We start from the raw sequence: 17,676 nt of genomic DNA on the forward strand, positions 1-17,676 counted from the left end.
ATTAACAAATAGTAATACTCAACTTTAACTCTAAGGGAAGGTGATATGAGCCCCCCCCTACCCATCCCCCGCCAAAAAAGTAGTGTTTCTTTAAGAAATCAAATGCATATGCTGTAGAATCATTAACGTGGTGAAAGCGTCTTCATCAATTTGACAGCAGATGTCTATGCAGATTCTCAACACATGCAAATATAGAAACACACTGCAAATAGCACAGATCACAACGAAAATGTGTCAGGGGGGTGTCCCCCAAAAAAGACAGACCCAACTGTTTCCTGTTTAATGTCACCACTACTGTCTTAAAAATAACCAAAACAGTGACCTTAGATCGCTGACAAAACCGCTGACTCTAAACAGGAAGCAGCCAGGTTCATAACTTTGTAGCATCCCAAGACATGAAAGTTTACATGCATGTCTGTTGTCAAATTGATGATATTTTTCTCAGTTTGTTAGTGTTTTTCTATTTGCCTTTATTTTTAATTTTCTCTTAACTTGCAGTTGGTATGAGCCCTCTTGGCCACCGTAGAATTGTACTAGTAAAATAACTTAAAACAGCCCTTAAAAACACTTCCAAATCATTTACATTCCACAATTTAGACTAGAATAACTTGTGCTCTTTGATTTTGCATTCTTGTTAATTGTTTCCCCTGCATTTTCAGAGGAAGATCTACAAAGACCAGATGGAGTTCATGCTGCAGAATCATGTCTTCCCTCTGTTCCGCAGTGAGCTGGGCTACATGAGAGCAAGGGTGAGAGTCTATAACTGTTACCACATTAAAGAGCAGTTCTTATTTTAAGGAACAGCTGGAGTGGTGCAAACACTAATGGTGATTCTGTCTTTGTTTAGGCCTGCTGGGTACTTCATTACTTCTGTGAGGTCAAGTTCAAGAATGACCAGAACCTGCAGGTGGCCCTCGAGCTCACTCGCAATTGTCTGATCAATGACAATGAGCTTCCGGTTAAAGTGGAGGCTGCCATCGCCCTCCAGGTCCTCGTCAGCAATCAGGAGAAAGGTAAAGGTTTACTTCTCTTTCTTGAAGAAATCTTGAATAAATGGGGCTAAAAATAGAAGCTAGTCATATAATACTTAATTTACTATGCAATTACTAAGAATTTGGCAAGATCACTCTGAATAATCAACTTTCGTTATTGGCTAGGAAATCTTATATTGTGCAAAAAAAAAGAAAACTACCCCAAAATCAAAAATACAGGAAAACTTAAATGGAGAATAGCATATTTTAGTTTATTTTATTATTATTAGTCATTAATTTCATGACTTTTTATGTTATAATTAATATAAAATAATATAAAAAGTGTCATTTGAAAGTATCGCAGCAAGTCGAAACTAAAAATATTTTGGAACAAACTAAAATCTGATAATTTAGCTCTTATGTTTGTTTTATTGGTCTTTTTTTAAATGCATATCTCAGTTTGTAGTTCCAGGCAAAACTGGAGTCAAGTATCTTGTAAATCAAATATATAATCTATATTTATCTCTAATCAAATATAGAATTCACAAAACCCTGATTTGGGAAAATACATCGATAATTCGTCTAAAGGTTTGTCCTGAAGTTTTTTTATTTTTTTATTTTTTACATTTTTAGTGCAAAAACATGTCTGAAAATTACATTGAGTAATACGATAATATCCATCAATAATTTGAATCCTGACCCCCACATGAAAAATCATAATAAAAATAATAAATAAAATTGAATTTTTATTAAACAAACAAAAATAATAATAAAAAATGACAAAATGCAAAATTATTTCACAAAAAGGCATATTACAATTCTTTTGTCCAGGCTGAGTCTCAAAGAAAGGATTCCAGGTCTGATAAAATAGAAAAGGTTTGTTCTTCATAGCTGTGGAGAAAGCCTCAAGTGGAATTATGTTGCAGACTTTGTCCTGAGATTTGATTTTGTTTCATTCATGCTGCTTGTGGCTCTTTTCTGTAGGACCATTGAAGCGTTAGTTCACCCAAAAATGGAAATTTCAACATTTACTTGCTCTCCACTTGTTCCAAACTCTTGAGTTTTTCTTCCGTTGAACACAAAATAAGATATTATAAAGAATATTGGAAACAGGTAGCCATTGATGTCCATAATGTTTATTTTTCTTTTATATGAACGCGAGTGGCTACCGGTTTGCAACAATCTTCAAAATATTTTGTTTTGTGTAAAAAAAAAAAAAAATCCAAAAAGTTTCAATATAAAAGTGTTTATATTTGAACTATAAACTGTACTTCAGTGTTATTTAATTGTTTGTAACTAACTGAAAAAGTGTGAAAACTAAATCTCTTGATCAAAGGCAGATTTGAATGCAGCACTTATTAAAAGTATTAATAAGCATAGGCAAATCATTATCATTTATCGTTCATGCTGCGCGGGTTTAAATTGAGATCCCGATCTTTTAATGTTTAATTGTGCAGCTTCACATTGAATGCATTAATGCAGGCTAAACAAACAGTGACAGAAAACACCTTTAATTAATATCATAAGAAAGCATTTAGGTCCCACCACAATTTTTTCGTCATTGTTATATTTTACAGGGATGCCAAAATGCTACAAGTTCAAAAAAGTTATTAATACGTGGGTCACGTGCGTTCCGAACCATGGGGTGTGATCCGTATGGATCGTGAATCAACCGCGATCCGTTACACGCCTAATTTTCATACAAGATACTTTGAAGAATATTGGAAAGCGGCAGCCATTGACATTCATTTTTGTGCCCATCATTTAATCAGTTTACTCATGTAAATCCGTGTAAACGTATATTTATTAAGTTCTTATATTTTCACGAATATTATTGAAAATGCAAATGTTGAAATGTGTGTACAATAAGATTTGTAGAGTAATATTTTCTGTATTTTAGTGGATGAATTATATGAGATCCAATGTAGCTTTGTTTACCATTCAGTTCAATTCATCTTTATTTCTATAGCACTTTTACAATGTAGATCGTGTCAAAGCACAAAGTTCTAGTATATTGACTGTCAGCCCAGTTTTCAGAGTTGAAGTTCAGTTTACTTCAGTTCAGTGTGGTTTAATTTTCACTGCTGAAAGTCCAAACACTGAAGAGCAAATTCATCGATGCGCAGCTCCACAAGTCCCAAAACCAAGCAAGCCAGTGGCGAGAAACAAAAGTTCATCAATTGGTGAAAGTGAAGGATAAAAGATTAATTCCTGCCGTCCACAAACAAGTGGTTCTAATTATATTTTCAATGTAAACCTTAAATAAAAAAAACCTTTAGTCAAGTTATTTATTATTTTGTGTCAGATTTTCAGCTCCTATTCTCTCAAAACCATTTCGCATAAGTATTCAGGTTTTATTTTCCCAAAATTTTGCTCTACAATAGCATAAAAAGTCGAAATAAAATCAATTGAGATGGGTAAAAAATTCAATTTCTTTCCTTTATCTTGCATTAGCTGAATTTGTGCTTTTGTTTTTCCCTTCAGCCAAAGATTACATCACCCCCCACATCCGGCCCGTGATGCAGGCCCTTCTCCAAATTGTGCGCGAGACCGAGAACGATGATCTTACCAACGTCATCCAAAAGATGATCTGCGAGTACAGCGAGGAGGTCACGCCAATCGCTGTGGAGATGACCCAGCATTTGGTAAGAGCCTCTTCTATGATTCACCACTCCTCTCGAAATCGAATCATCTTGAAATAAACATTTCCTTCCTTTTTGTCAGGCCATGACCTTCAACCAGGTGATCCAGACGGGTCCAGATGAGGAAGGAGGAGATGATAAAGCAGTGACCGCCATGGGGATCCTCAACACCATCGACACACTGCTGAGTGTAGTTGAAGACCATAAAGAGGTGAGGAAATAGAAACATGGAGCGCTGAATTTTCTCCTGTCTCTCTGGCCTCTTTCGCCTTGCTCAATTACTTCCTGCCACCCACAAACTCTGTAGAGAGAGAGAGACTGATTTAAAATAGCCATGCAGAAATCTATCCGCGTTGATATTTATATAGCAAATGCCTTTGTGGAGTATACGGTTTCATCCTTGGATATGAATTTCAATTAGATTCATGTTTAATTATGTATGAATGTCATTTATTTAAAGAAGGTAAATCATATGAACATTAGAGAGAGGATAATAGAACATTAGACTAGTACATTTGCATTAGTACTGTTGAGTTTTTTGTTACTTTGCAGCTGAATTAGTGGAAAAGCTAGAGATGGACTATTATCATGACTATAATTAGTTGTTATAATATTAAGGTTTAATTAACCTCATATATAATCTATGGAAAATGTGTTCCAACTGTACAATATAGTCGGTTTTCCACTGCATGGTTTGGCATTGTTTTGGCGACTTGTGCGCTGTTCCCTACCTAGTAGCTTTGCAATACCACCTTGGGTGAGATTGCTAGTAAGCTGTACTATAATGTACAAAAATGTGATGTAAACACATTGTTGATCAGATTGAAGCCCTGCCCATGATGTGAATCTGCGTCTATTGTGAAGTGAATTTGACGCGCGAATGACCTGAATTGTTTAACACGTGAATGACCTGAATTGTTTGCGCGAATGCAGACAACCCCTGCCCCTGACACGAATCGGTGTCTATTGTTAAGCAAATTTGACGTGCGAATGACGTGAATAGTTTGACGCGCGAATGTGAATTTATAACGTGAATGGTTGACGTGTTGGTTGACAGGAGTTGGTTAATGTTCGGGTGACACGAGTTGGTTGACACGTGAATGACGCGAGTTGGTTGATGCGCGAATGACGCAAGTTGGTTGACGCGTGAATGACGCGAGTTGGTTGACACATCAATGATGCTGATTGAATGAATATCATTTATTTAAAGAAGGTAAATCATATGGAAATTAGGAAGACATTTTACTCATACATGCAAATATAAAATTTTATCGAAATCTTGGGCAATAGTTTTGGAGGATTTGATGTGATCCTATTAAAAGAAATAGGAGCTTGCACTTGCATGCCCGACAGGCGTCTCTAAGATGGTATTAAGGACTTTCCTTAAAGGGACTTTGTTAGTATTTAATATTGTAAATACATGCAGAAATAGTCATTTTATTATAATTGATTACTGTTAATTACCACATGTATGAGCAGAGATGCCGCTGTGCTTTTAACACACGTGATTTGGCTGGTTTCAGATTACGCAGCAGTTAGAGGGCATTTGTCTGCAGGTGATCGGCACAGTCCTGCAGCAGCACGTCCTGGGTGAGTTTCACACACCACTGCAGAAACCTGTTTTGTGTGACCGTCTGCTCATGCATTTATAGATTTGGGTTCATTTTCTCAGAGTTCTACGAGGAGATCCTGTCCCTGGCCCACAGTCTGACGTGTCAGCAAGTGTCTCCTCAGATGTGGCAGCTGCTCCCTCTCATCTATGATGTCTTCCAACAAGATGGATTTGACTATTTTACAGGTGACGCAGAGGCTAGCGTTTACTTTTGTGTTTAGCATTTAAGAAGGAAGTTCAATAAGTGAACATGTGAAACCAGCGGGTTTTGCAATCAAAGTAAACTTATGCAAAGTCGAGCTTGTTTACTTTAGATCAAGCATTTAAGTGTGGCAGTTCCTCATGTACTGTTTTTTTTTTAAATTTCAGATATGATGCCACTTCTCCATAACTACATCACAGTTGACACAGACACGCTTCTGTCTGACACCAAATACCTTGAAATAATCTACAATATGTGCAAAAAGGTATAGTCTAACTACTAACTTTGTCACAATTTACATGTTACATCCATCTAGGGTTGTCACAATGCTGGAATTCAATACCAAGAGGTACTGAAGTTTTAAGAGTTTCAAAGTCACGTCGATCTGCTGGTTTGTCTATAAGCTGACATACGAGTGATCTGCTGATTGAATCTTGGCTTTGAAATGCTCCAGTGTCCCTGTATTTGTGGTTTCACTCTGTAACAGTGGTGAGTTTGAACTGATGACCTTCATGGCCAATTACAGTCATTTCTGTTGAGCACTTGAACACAATGGCAAATCAGCACCGTTTAGGAATGCCCTCAACAGCACTCAAATGTTCGTAGGAAATGGACGTTTTTAAAATTTTAGTACCGATTAGTATTGAATTCCAGTATCGTAACAACCCTACATCAATCTACATCCTGATTTATCTCAGATTTATATGCTCCAAAATAAAGTATGAATACTTTTCTCCAACACATCCCTAGGCTTTCAGGTCAGTAGCAAAGCAATAAGATCAAATATTTAGACTTTCTCTGGAAATATAATTGGACTAGCTCAAAACTCTCTAGACCTTGTTTACACCTGTATATTAGCATTACATTGTATATTAGTACTTGCACCTTAAATGGATTGTTTTAGGGTTATCTGTACTATTATGTAGCTGTACTGTTGTGCTACTAGAATGTTTCTTTCCTTTTTTTTCTTTTTAAGTGTGCAAAACATAAAACATACAATAAACACTGAACATAAACCGCAATAGAACAAGAATGGAAAAACAGTAATGTGTATGAGGTAATGACGATCAGAATATGTAAATAATATTTAGTATTCTTAGTCATAATAGTCATAAAAACAATATCGGTAATAGTTTAGTTTGTGAAGATAATATTTTAATAAAAATAATATTTTAAGAAATGGTTTACTGATGGCAACAGTGATATCAGTAATAATGAACAGAATAATAATGTAATGACAATATTAATGTTGAGAGGAAAACAAACATTTCCTTTGACTTACCTGAAAGTGTGCTATGAGTTTGTGTTAACTCTTTGTGCTCGTTCAGATTTTGACAGGAGACCCTGGCGAGGACCCAGAATGCCATGCGGCCAAGCTGTTGGAAGTCATCATTTTGCAGTGCAAAGGTCGTGGTATTGACCAGGTGTGTTTTCTGTCATTTCTACATTTTCCATTTGAGCAGCTACATAAACGTCATATGTTTTTTTTTTCCTTTTTACCCCTGCAAATCAGACAAGCAGAATTTCATTGATTCATTTTCCTTCAGCTTAGTCCATTTATTCATCAGAGATCACCACTGCAGAATGAACCGTCAACTTATCCAGCATATGTTTTACGCAGCGTGTGCCCTTACAGCTGCAACCAAGTGCTAGGAAACATCCATACACACTTATTCACACATACAGTACGGCCAATTTGGTTTATTTAATTCTCCTAGCGCATGTCTTTGGACTGTGAAAGAAACCCACGCCAACATGAGAACATGCAAACTCTACACAGAAATGCCAACTGACTCAGCCGGTACTTGAACCCGCGACCTTCTTGCTGTGAGGCGACAGTGCTAACCACCGAGCCACCGTATCTCCACAAGCATAATTTACTTAATATTTTCAAATTAATTACATTAGAAACCGATGTGTAATTCCAGATAAACTGAACTGTTGAAACTACTTTTGCTGTATCTACATGTTTTTTGATTTAAGAACAGACATTGATTATATTTAATTATATTGGCAATTGACTTAGTAGATGTTACGCTTCAGAGGATGAAAAAGGGCTAAACATAATTATGACAACTCAATATCTTTTAAATACCCCTAAGATATTAGCTGCTAGGAATCGACACCAAGAGCGGACATGGCAAAAGTGGTTACCTTTATTTACACGCTAACTAAACCCTCCCCACCTCTAAATAACTAAAGAGAAAAATGAAAATAGAAAAATTCACTACAACTACACTCCCTAGAACAAGCATACACAGGATAGCACCGGCTTCTAACCTAATGTTTAACAGAATCATCTGTGTATGTAAGATGCAAGTCACATGATGTACTTTACTTTCACTTCCCTTCTAGTAGATTTAAGCAGTTTACTTTGGGCGTTCAGAATAGATGTACAACTCAAAATATCTAAGCGAACCAGAGAACAGGTCATATACCCAAGTGTCACACAAAAAGTCAGAGCAGTGACAAGGGATGAAGGATTCCTCCCAAGTCTGTTCCGAATCGTCACCAGTGTTGCCAGATATAGCAGACTTTTTCCAGTCCAAAAGCTGTCCAAAACCCGTCCAAATGCACAAAAAAATGGACAAATTAGATATTTAATTTCAGGCTTCATACAGTCGTGGAAAACCTGGAAAAGTCATGGAATTTTGACATGGCATTTTTCAGGACTGGAAAAGTTTTGAAAAAACAGAAAAACCCACAGTTTTGGAGAAGTCATGGAAATTAGTTTAACAAATATCTGTATACTTGAATTAGGGCTGTGCGATATTGGAAAAATCTGACATCGCGATATTTTGTATTTCTGTGATGTATATTGTGATGTGAATAAAATTTCACCAGAGGATTTAGAAGGATTATTTGGATAGATTGGGGGATTTTGTAGAGGAATGAATCTCGAATAATATATAACGAATAAATTACAAGCATGGATATAATATTGTCACGATTAAATTGAATTATAGTTTTCAGGTATTCACTATTCATGTACAGTTATTGAATAATCAACACTGCATAGTCTTCATTGTAGATTATTTAAACTTTATTAAAGATACAAAATTTTCTTTTGTCCGGATGTTTTAAAATTTGAAATATGGAAATGTTCACACAGCCTTAAAGGGACAGTTAATCAAAGATTATAATCTATTAACTATTTACTCACACTTCACTTGTTTCAAGTGAAGGGTGTAATGAAAATAGCAAGTAATTTTTGGGTGAACTATCTCTTTAAAAATGCATGCAGATGATAAACTTTCACTATTATGATTAAACTTTATATTAACTATAATCCCAACTTTGCATATCCTGTGATGTGACTATTGCAGATGCACACATTGCGATATCGATGCTGAAACGATATATTGTGCAGCCCTAACTTGAATATAGGTTAGTTGTCTTTACTTCTTTTCTGTCCTTGGCCAAAAACTTGCTCTCACATTGTTAGTGCTGTGTAAACTTCATTAAAATCAATTTTACATGGATATAAAAACAAATTTAAACCAAATAGATTGTTGCGTGTTCTATTATATGCTGTAATAAGTTTGTACATTATTGTTTTTCTTATTATTTACCATTTATATGTAGACATTACATGAAGCATTAGGTCATGAAAATGTACTTGAAAGTTCTGGAAAAGTCATGGAATTTTAGTAGTAAAAATGTGTAATTTTATTGATTTAAATCAATGAGGTATAAATTTGTCCTATTTGGGTGTTTTAAATTCTTTTGAACATAATTAGGTGCTGCTCGTCAATCAGAAAACGCTTTATTGTTTGTTCTTGCTGTCAATTGCGGAAAAAATCTAAATCTAAAAGTGTCATGAGAAACCGATGCGAGTTTACCTGCAGGTGCTGCGTGACGTGAAGGGAGTTAAATTTTAATACAACTTTCCTACACCACGTTTTAAATAAGTTGCATATAAAATTGGTTTCAAAACCGCCTATGTTTTGTCAACCCACCAATGCCGTTTTTTACCTTCAAAATCAAATTCCAAACCGCCCAATCTGGCAACACTAGTCGTCACTGTAGTGCTTAAATGACCCCCATCCTCTTCTCATTGGGCCACTCGTGAAAACTACGAGCCAATCGGAACACCTAGATTTTGGAAGCATAGATTACGTCTAGAAGCCATGCACGTAACAGTAAAAAAATAAAAATGTATAATTGTACAAATATCTTCGTTTTAATTAAACCAGTACAACATTAATAAAAATATTGTGCTTGTTGTTGTTGTTGTTGTTGTTGTTATTATTATTATTTATATTATTATTATTATTATTATTTAAATAAATAGTTACAACTGGTATTTCAAAGTATTTTAGAAGATTTTTATTTATTTTTTTCAAACTGGTCTTTACAGATTAATATGAGCTTGTTGCGTCTACCTGCAGGTGGTGCCGTTGTTTGTGACGACCGCTTTGGAGCGCTTGACGCGTGAAGTGAAGACGAGTGAGTTGAGGACCATGTGTCTGCAGGTGGCCATCGCTGCCATCTATTACAGCCCTCCTCTGCTCCTCAACACACTGGAGAACCTGCGCTTCCCCAACAACACTGAGCCCATCACCAACCACTTCATCTCTCAGTGGCTCAAAGACATCGACTGCTTCCTCGGGTACACGCTTCATACCTCTATCTGCAGTGACACATAGGGAGTTCTGTTATTTATATAATGTATATGCAATTATTAGACATGTGCAGGTTTAGTTGACCAAACAGTACAACTCCTACTAGTAGACACTAAAAGCAATATTCAATTACACAAGATAAAATCAATATTTTTAAGAGTGTCTGGGTGGAAATACGTTTTTACTTCTGATGCTGCGTTCACACCGGACTCAGAAGCATCAAGCGCGAGTGATTTACACATTAAGTCAATGCAAAGACGCGAGTAGACATCCTGCGGCGCGAATGACACGATTTGCACGAATGAAGCGTCGTTAGTTGAACGTTTTCATGTGATTGATGTGCTTAACGCCATATCGCGCAAATTCAAATTCGCACAGAGTTAACCAATCAGAAGCTTCCTCTTGTAGGGACATGATTATGATGTAGTTCCTGTTGTTGGTGTCCTGGGGGAAAATCCTCCTGCCGACACCAGATAACAGTTCATCAAACTGGGCTCTGCTCAGTCTGAAGCGCCGCTGAAAGCTTCCATCATCCAGGTGTAGTTTATGAACTCTCATAGCTGGGTTCACCGCAGAATGGATCTGGTGGACTCGGACACGGCTCCAAATGAATCTATGCTGTTTTTCAGTCTTTTTAAAGCACAAACACAGCTATTCTCTCAATAACATCCATGTTAGACATTTAGCTGCAGAGCTAGAGTCACCGGGCAGACAGAAGCCCTGCTCATGATGCGAATCCGCAACTATTTTGAAGTGAATTTGAAAAGTGCATGCAGCTGATTTGATGCGCGAATGAGGCGAGTAAACTCAATGTTCACACGTCTGTTTATGCATGAATATCGCGATTTATGCGTGTACTGCATCTGATGTACACATCATCAGCATGACAGTTGCAGCCAAGGTTATAATAGTTTTTTTTATTAGTTTATATTTTGTTAGTATTTTAATTGAATTTTTTTATTATTTGCTCTACATTTCAGTTTAGTTTGTTCGTTTCATTAATGTTACTATTTTTAGTTTTTATTATTATTATTTTTTATTTTGTTAGTTTTATTTTACTTTAATTTTATTTTAACAATTGTTTTTTGTTTTATGATCATTTAATTACTCTAGGTAAACCATAACGAATACATCCAGTATGTTGACCAGAGCAAAGTTTAGTGTTTGACACTCAAATGTATGCATACAGTAATGAATCAAAAACATTTTTCAAAATTAGTAGAAGTACTGTTTAATCGACTTGACCTGCACATCTCTTCCACTGTTCAGAACACAGGATTAATCCTTTTTTTTATTAATTTTTTTTTAACTTGACTACATTTTTCACGATCGCAGAAAGATCACCTCTCACCTCTTTCAAATCACATGTATCAAAAGCATTTAGACTTTCCTGTAAAATATAATCATGATGAAGATGTTGTGGTAAGTTATTAGTAGGGCCAGATGAAATCTGCGGATATTTTTTGCTATTTCTGCGCAGAATTTTGGTAAAAATCTGCAGATTTATGCGGAATGATTTTAGGAGTATCAAAACTAAAACCTTAATATATGAAATAAAAAATAATACTTAACTTTTTAACTATTTAATGTTCACAATGCAAATCCAATTAGATCCACTTATTTGGTAAAAAAAGCAAGTCTCTCATATATCAGAAAATATTACTTTGCAAACTATATTGTACATAAATCATATAAATATTTTCATATTAGTCAATAATATTACTGAAATTAAATTAAATTTAAAGACTGAAATATAAATTTACACACATTTACATAAGTAAATAAACAGAATCAAGGACGAATTAAAATCTGCTGAATTCTGCGCACGCAGATTCCGTGTGGGCCTAGTTATTAGGGATGCGTTGGGTTTCTTAGGTTAAAGGTGTTTTCTGTCTTTACTTGTGTAGCCTGCATTAATGCACTGTGTAAGCTGCACGATTGTGCACACAACATATATTATAAATGATGGTGATTTACAAGTTTATTAATCCTTCGAATCGCTGCATGCAAAAATCAAGAAAGAGATTCAGTCTTTAATTTACAAACAGTCAAATAACATAGAAGTACTTGAAAACAGATTATAGTTTAGATAAAACCGCCGATATTTATGGTAAAGATGAAAATCACCATCATATGCATTTACTTGACGCTTAAATAAAAGTTGTAGGCAGCAATTTCGGTTAACCAATAGGTGGCGACAACCAGCCATCAAAAATATGCCACTGAATAATTCTTCAAAAATGACACGTCTAGCAATGAAACATGAAGTTTGAGTGATTCACTGAATCATTTATTGAAAATGAGACTAAAATAAATATGGGTTGTACAAACTATAATGTTAGATTTAGCGTCATCAGCAACAGTAGTAGTAACGGTGAATGTTATACAGTTGGTTTATTCTGCTGATTATGTCTTCACTTAATTTTTCTAATAAAATTACAGATTCTAAGTTCTGTTTGTAAAAACCAAAAGTTTCCTGCAGGGCTGTTTTTGTTATAAATGGAAAGCAAATTACATTTGTTGTCTCCCCTTTTTGACTGATCCGAAAAATGGTCCGATCCGTGACTAAAAAAACCATGTGATCCAAATCTGTATCTGTTGAAAATTTTAAAAGCATTGTATAATCTGCTGTCTTGTTACTTTCTCAGGGTTTAGTAACATGCGGTTACTTCTGTTTCCAGGCTCCACGATCGTAAGATGTGTGTGTTGGGTCTGTGCGCCCTCATGGATTTGGAGCAGAGGCCACAGGCGGTCAACCAGGTGGCGGGTCAGCTCCTTCCTGCCGCCATCCTCCTTTTTAATGGCCTGAAGAGAGCCTACGCCTGCAGGGCTGAACACGAGAATGATGAAGACGATGATGAAGAGGACGGGGAGGAGGAAGAAGAGAACGGTAAATAACTATTAAATGCTGCTATTTCCTGCTGTTTTAAAGTAACATGTTAAAGGGGTAGTTCACCTAAAAATAAAAAAATAGTTAATAAAAAGGACAAGGAATTTTGTGACCTCAACACCCTACCAAACCAAAATGTAAAAATTGTGGATCGTAACACCCTTAATGAATAGGGATTTTTACCCCGAGATTCATTTTGTGCCTTGCAGCCGAGTTAGGCAGTGATGAAGACGACATCGACGATGAAGGTCAGGAATACCTGGAAATGCTTGCTAAACAAGCAGGCGAGGATGGTGATGATGAAGACTGGGAGGAAGACGACGCAGAGGAAACTGCTCTGGAGGGTTACACGACCTTAGTGGACGATGAAGACAACCTCGTAGATGAATACCAGATCTTCAAAGCCATAATGCAGAGTATGGATGGTTTTATGTGCAGTGAATGAGAGGAGTATTTGTAAAGCGTTTTGTTTGCTAACAGGCTGCTCTCTCTCCTGTAGATGTCCAGGCTCGTGACCCGACATGGTACCAGGCGATTACACATTGTCTCGACGAGGAACAAAGAAAACAGCTTCAAGATATCGCAACACTTGCAGATCAGCGGAGGGCAGCACATGGTGAGGCTAAATGCTGTTAAATAAAAGCTGAATAAATGACTCTGCAGTTTCTTTCCTTATTGTTTAGAATACCACCAATCATTCTGAATCCCCTAGGATCACATGCTCTCTCAATTTGAAAGTGCATAAAAGAACTTGAGGGGTGCATTTAAAATGTTTTAAAGGGTTAGTTCACCCAAAATTGAAAATTCTGTTATTGATTACACACTCATGTTGTTCCACCTTCGTTCATCTTCGTTCAGAACAAAAGGATTTACATCTTTTTCAGATGGTTTTCGGTTTCAGTTTGGCTGGATTTGCATACAAACTCAGGGTTCCCACACTTCTTGAAAGTACTTGAATTTCAGACATATAAGGATTTAAGGCCTGGAAATTGCTTAAACAAACATAGGTCTATGAAAGTGCTTGCATTTCAATTGAAATATTTGTTGTGTTATTTTAAACAATTGCACTGTGCTTTTGTCAAAAACCAAAAAAAATTTAAATTCTTAGTTTAAAAATCTTAAATTTAAATCTTTTAAAAGAAAAATTGCGAATAATGCACATTTGATCCATTTCAGAAATAGCTTTAATTATTACCAGTATTGAACTCTACAAATTTTACTAAAGTTCTTCAAAAATGACTGTTTAAAACATTGTAAATTAAAAATAAATGACACCATCAGAACTTTAAACTCTGACATTTTAATAAAATTATTAAGTGTAAGTGAAATGTTACTTGGTGTGTAAACTTTTGTGATGCTACATGCAGTATGCTGGCGGTGTGAATTACAATGGTGCATACAGAAAAACATGAGAGATGCAGTCATTTCAACTAACTTTAGCTTCAGTTTGTTTTTATTACACAATCCCTTAATATTTTCAACTTTAAATACTGGATGGATCATATTTGTGTTTTGCCAGTTTTCATTACAGCACATTCAACTTTCACTTGAGGTTGAAATTTCAAAGTCTAAAGCTTTTGTAAACATCCGCTCTTCATGCAGTGGACTTGATACAATGGAATTGTGCATCCAAGCATAATATAATCCACACATAAAATTGCATTTTAAGTTAGTAGGGTGTTTGGAAGAACTTTCTAGGCCATGATTTGTCCATGTGTGGGGTTTTATGAAAGCATTTATGAGTGAAACTTGCTGTCATAAATGTTTAGAGGGTATTTTCTTGGATTATCTCTGTATAATCCATATTAAAGGTCCATTGAAATGAAAATAAAAAGATTTTCGATGTTAGTTTCAGTCTGATAGTTTTAAGGATCTCTATTAGGTAGTGTGCTCCGAAACAGTGACAAAATTATTGTTTAGGAAATATAAAACTGATGTAATTATCCAAAGCTTGCAGTTGATCCCTTCCGACTAAATTGATCAACGATTTTTGTCACATCACCTCATACTTCATCGAATTGTGCCCTGCCCCCTTCAAGACGCTTTTCATTTGCTATTCATTTGATGCGCTTCAGCTCAACCACTCTCACTGGCAGAGCTGTGATAAACACGAAACACTATTTGGCTGTTTTTCAATGGGGAGGTACTATGTTCCACTCTTCATTTTTCAGATGAGATTCCGTCAAACTTTGAATTAAAAAAAAAATGCACATTTTAAAGCACTTCACAGGACCAGCTGCTTTGTTTACAGCTGTAACCAAGGAAATGCTGTTACTCCTACAGTTCTATAAGCGCCCCCTGCTGGAAGAGAATGAATTTGCATATTAAAGCAGCATGTATTTTGTTTTTAGGTCTGTACCTGTTTTATGTATTGCACAATTTCACAAAGTCTGTTTTTTTTTTTCCCATCGTAATATTTTGATAAATATACAGTCTATTTTAAATGACCAACTACCCAATATCATTGTTTTTACTGTGTATGGATCATGATTAAAGTCCAGTTGTTGCCTCTAAAATGAAATCACTGTAGATTCAGCCTGTGATAAAGCACATAACATTTTGCTCACATAAAAGTTTTATTTCTAGTGAAGAAAAAAAAATTGAAATGGAAATTGGTATTGAATTGGTCAGTTATCTAGTAAGAAAATTGGAATCAGCCATGGAAAATCATAATCTGTTAATCACTACTGTCAAGCATTAAATTGGACCCGAAACATGCTTTTATGCTGTGAAAAAGGTTCCACCAACTCAATATGCTGCCAACATGCTAACTGTTTGATTGATGTGCTTATTTTCCCTTTATTTTATGTTTTTAGAATCAAAGATGATCGAGAAACACGGAGGATACAAGTTCACAGCACCCGTGGTGCCATCCAGTTTCAATTTCGGTGGCAGCGCCCCTGGGATGAATTGAGTCCTCTCTTTTCCTTCCCCTTTCTAACTGTGACTGAATGTAGTGAAATGAAAACACTTGTGTTGCTCCCTGAAGTAGTGGTTCCAGAACTGGTTCTTCTCTCTCACTCTTCAACTCTTGACTATCAAATTTGAACAGCACCAGAAGATGTGGGAAGGCGACCAAACGCAACCAATGCCTGGGAAAACAAACCAAGAACTTGAACGCTAAGCAAAGTGGGGGAAGAAATAAAGCTCTGAACAATGTTGTCTTATGGAATCCAAAAGTTAGAGGAATACCATAACGGCAGTTCCCACACACATACTACGGGGACTGAAGAATTGAAATTGAGACATAACGTCAAAATCATTGTCACTGTATGGGCCAAAGGGCCTTCTCAAGATTATACCTCTGGCAGTAGTGTCAACGTTTTTCTTCATCAACAAAAAAAAAATCAAAATGAAACAAAAAAAGATTCTCATATTGTACATAACTAGCCAAGGCACTTGATTTTTAAGTTGCCTGGTCAAACAACCAGAGGCATTTGTAAGGTGTCAACATGTGTATTCAAATGTAGCATATTGGATACTTGTCATAGCACTATGTGATGCCTGATCTCTGTAAATTAATGACTAGCACTTTCATATTGTTCAGGTCTCTTAGCCTTCTGTATCAGACTGCAAATTTTTTAACTCAGTTGAAAACTATTTAAGAATTGGAACATTGTTACCTGGACGGTGACTTCTCCTATAATGGTTGGTGTTCAGAGGGCTTCGGTAATAGTGTGTGGCAATCTTTTGCTGCTTGTAAAAAAAAAATTGTTTTCGGCTCCAAACGATATGCATTCGGTGTTCAATCTGGACAAAAGATATTGTTACAAGCACTGTAAGTCATTTAAGTCAGTGGAGCATGATTCGAGGAGGTCTCAAGCATTTGGTTGATGTATGGATGAACCATCAGTATACACGACATTAAAAAAAACAAACAGCTTTAAAATTATATTTTTGGATCAATTTGCCTTTTTTGGTAATTTGTTATGGTGCCGTTTTCCCCATTTGGATGATCGACTATATTATATTAATAAACCCCATATGGGTAAAAAACTGAAGCAAGCAGCAATTATGTGGCCACGTATGCCAATGCCATGTACTAAACCTTACAATGTACATAGTTTGTTTTGTTTATTTTTTATCATAGAGATACGGTCGCTTAAGACATGGTCTTGGTCATACAACCAAGATGCAGTCTAACTTGAAAATAAAAAGGAAAGATTTGTCAGGTTTTTGGCTTTGTTTGAAAAAAAGTTTGAGCCAGGGGTTTACAAACAGTTACAGGATTTTTTTTTTTCTCATAGAATCTCTATAACCTGGGTGTCCAATGAAGGAGAGATCCTTGGTGTAATGTTGAGGAGGAAGTTGAACAATTTGATCAATTCTCTAAGACAAAATGAGTGTCCAAACCTGTTCCTGTAAGGCCACTGCCTTGGGAAGCTTATGTCTGATTCTGATTAAAAATGCTTCAACCAGTTAATCAAGATCTTTAAACTTTCCCTGTATTCCATTCAGAATGTTACCCTTCTACACCCTAAAGCTACGGTCACACTGGGCTTTGTGTGTGCAAAATTCTGTCGTACAGCTCTGCGAAAAGGGGCGGGATTAAACATGATGATTAGACCTTTAAAAAGCAAGCGATTGCTCCATGTTTTAAATTTCTGTCCAGAGCGGTCATGTTTTGATCCTCGATTGGTCTCACGCAGTCAAGTGATGCGATTTCGCAGGTCAGAGTTCACCAAGCTTGAACTTTGCACCGCAGCAACCTGCGAAACTTAACGCATGACCTCT

General features: G+C 36.1%; 1 protein-coding gene across 1 annotated transcript in view; it reads left to right on the forward strand.

The window, feature by feature from the left end:
- The window catches only part of ipo7 (importin 7), a 48,512-nt gene extending 32,202 nt beyond the window's left edge, over positions 1 to 16,310 (forward strand). The window contains exons 13-25 of the mRNA XM_056462326.1: positions 660 to 749; positions 848 to 1,013; positions 3,456 to 3,616; positions 3,696 to 3,824; positions 5,137 to 5,203; positions 5,286 to 5,411; positions 5,595 to 5,692; positions 6,756 to 6,851; positions 9,819 to 10,039; positions 12,734 to 12,942; positions 13,152 to 13,358; positions 13,442 to 13,558; positions 15,759 to 16,310. Coding sequence (XP_056318301.1) covers positions 660 to 749; positions 848 to 1,013; positions 3,456 to 3,616; positions 3,696 to 3,824; positions 5,137 to 5,203; positions 5,286 to 5,411; positions 5,595 to 5,692; positions 6,756 to 6,851; positions 9,819 to 10,039; positions 12,734 to 12,942; positions 13,152 to 13,358; positions 13,442 to 13,558; positions 15,759 to 15,856 — 1,785 coding nt within the window. The 3' untranslated portion in view covers positions 15,857 to 16,310. The remainder of the gene's footprint in view (positions 1 to 659; positions 750 to 847; positions 1,014 to 3,455; positions 3,617 to 3,695; positions 3,825 to 5,136; positions 5,204 to 5,285; positions 5,412 to 5,594; positions 5,693 to 6,755; positions 6,852 to 9,818; positions 10,040 to 12,733; positions 12,943 to 13,151; positions 13,359 to 13,441; positions 13,559 to 15,758) is intronic.
- Positions 16,311 to 17,676: the final 1,366 nt, after the last annotated feature.

Source organism: Danio aesculapii, chromosome 7 (genome assembly GCF_903798145.1).
Source record: "Danio aesculapii chromosome 7, fDanAes4.1, whole genome shotgun sequence".
Lineage (NCBI taxonomy): Eukaryota > Metazoa > Chordata > Actinopteri > Cypriniformes > Danionidae > Danio > Danio aesculapii.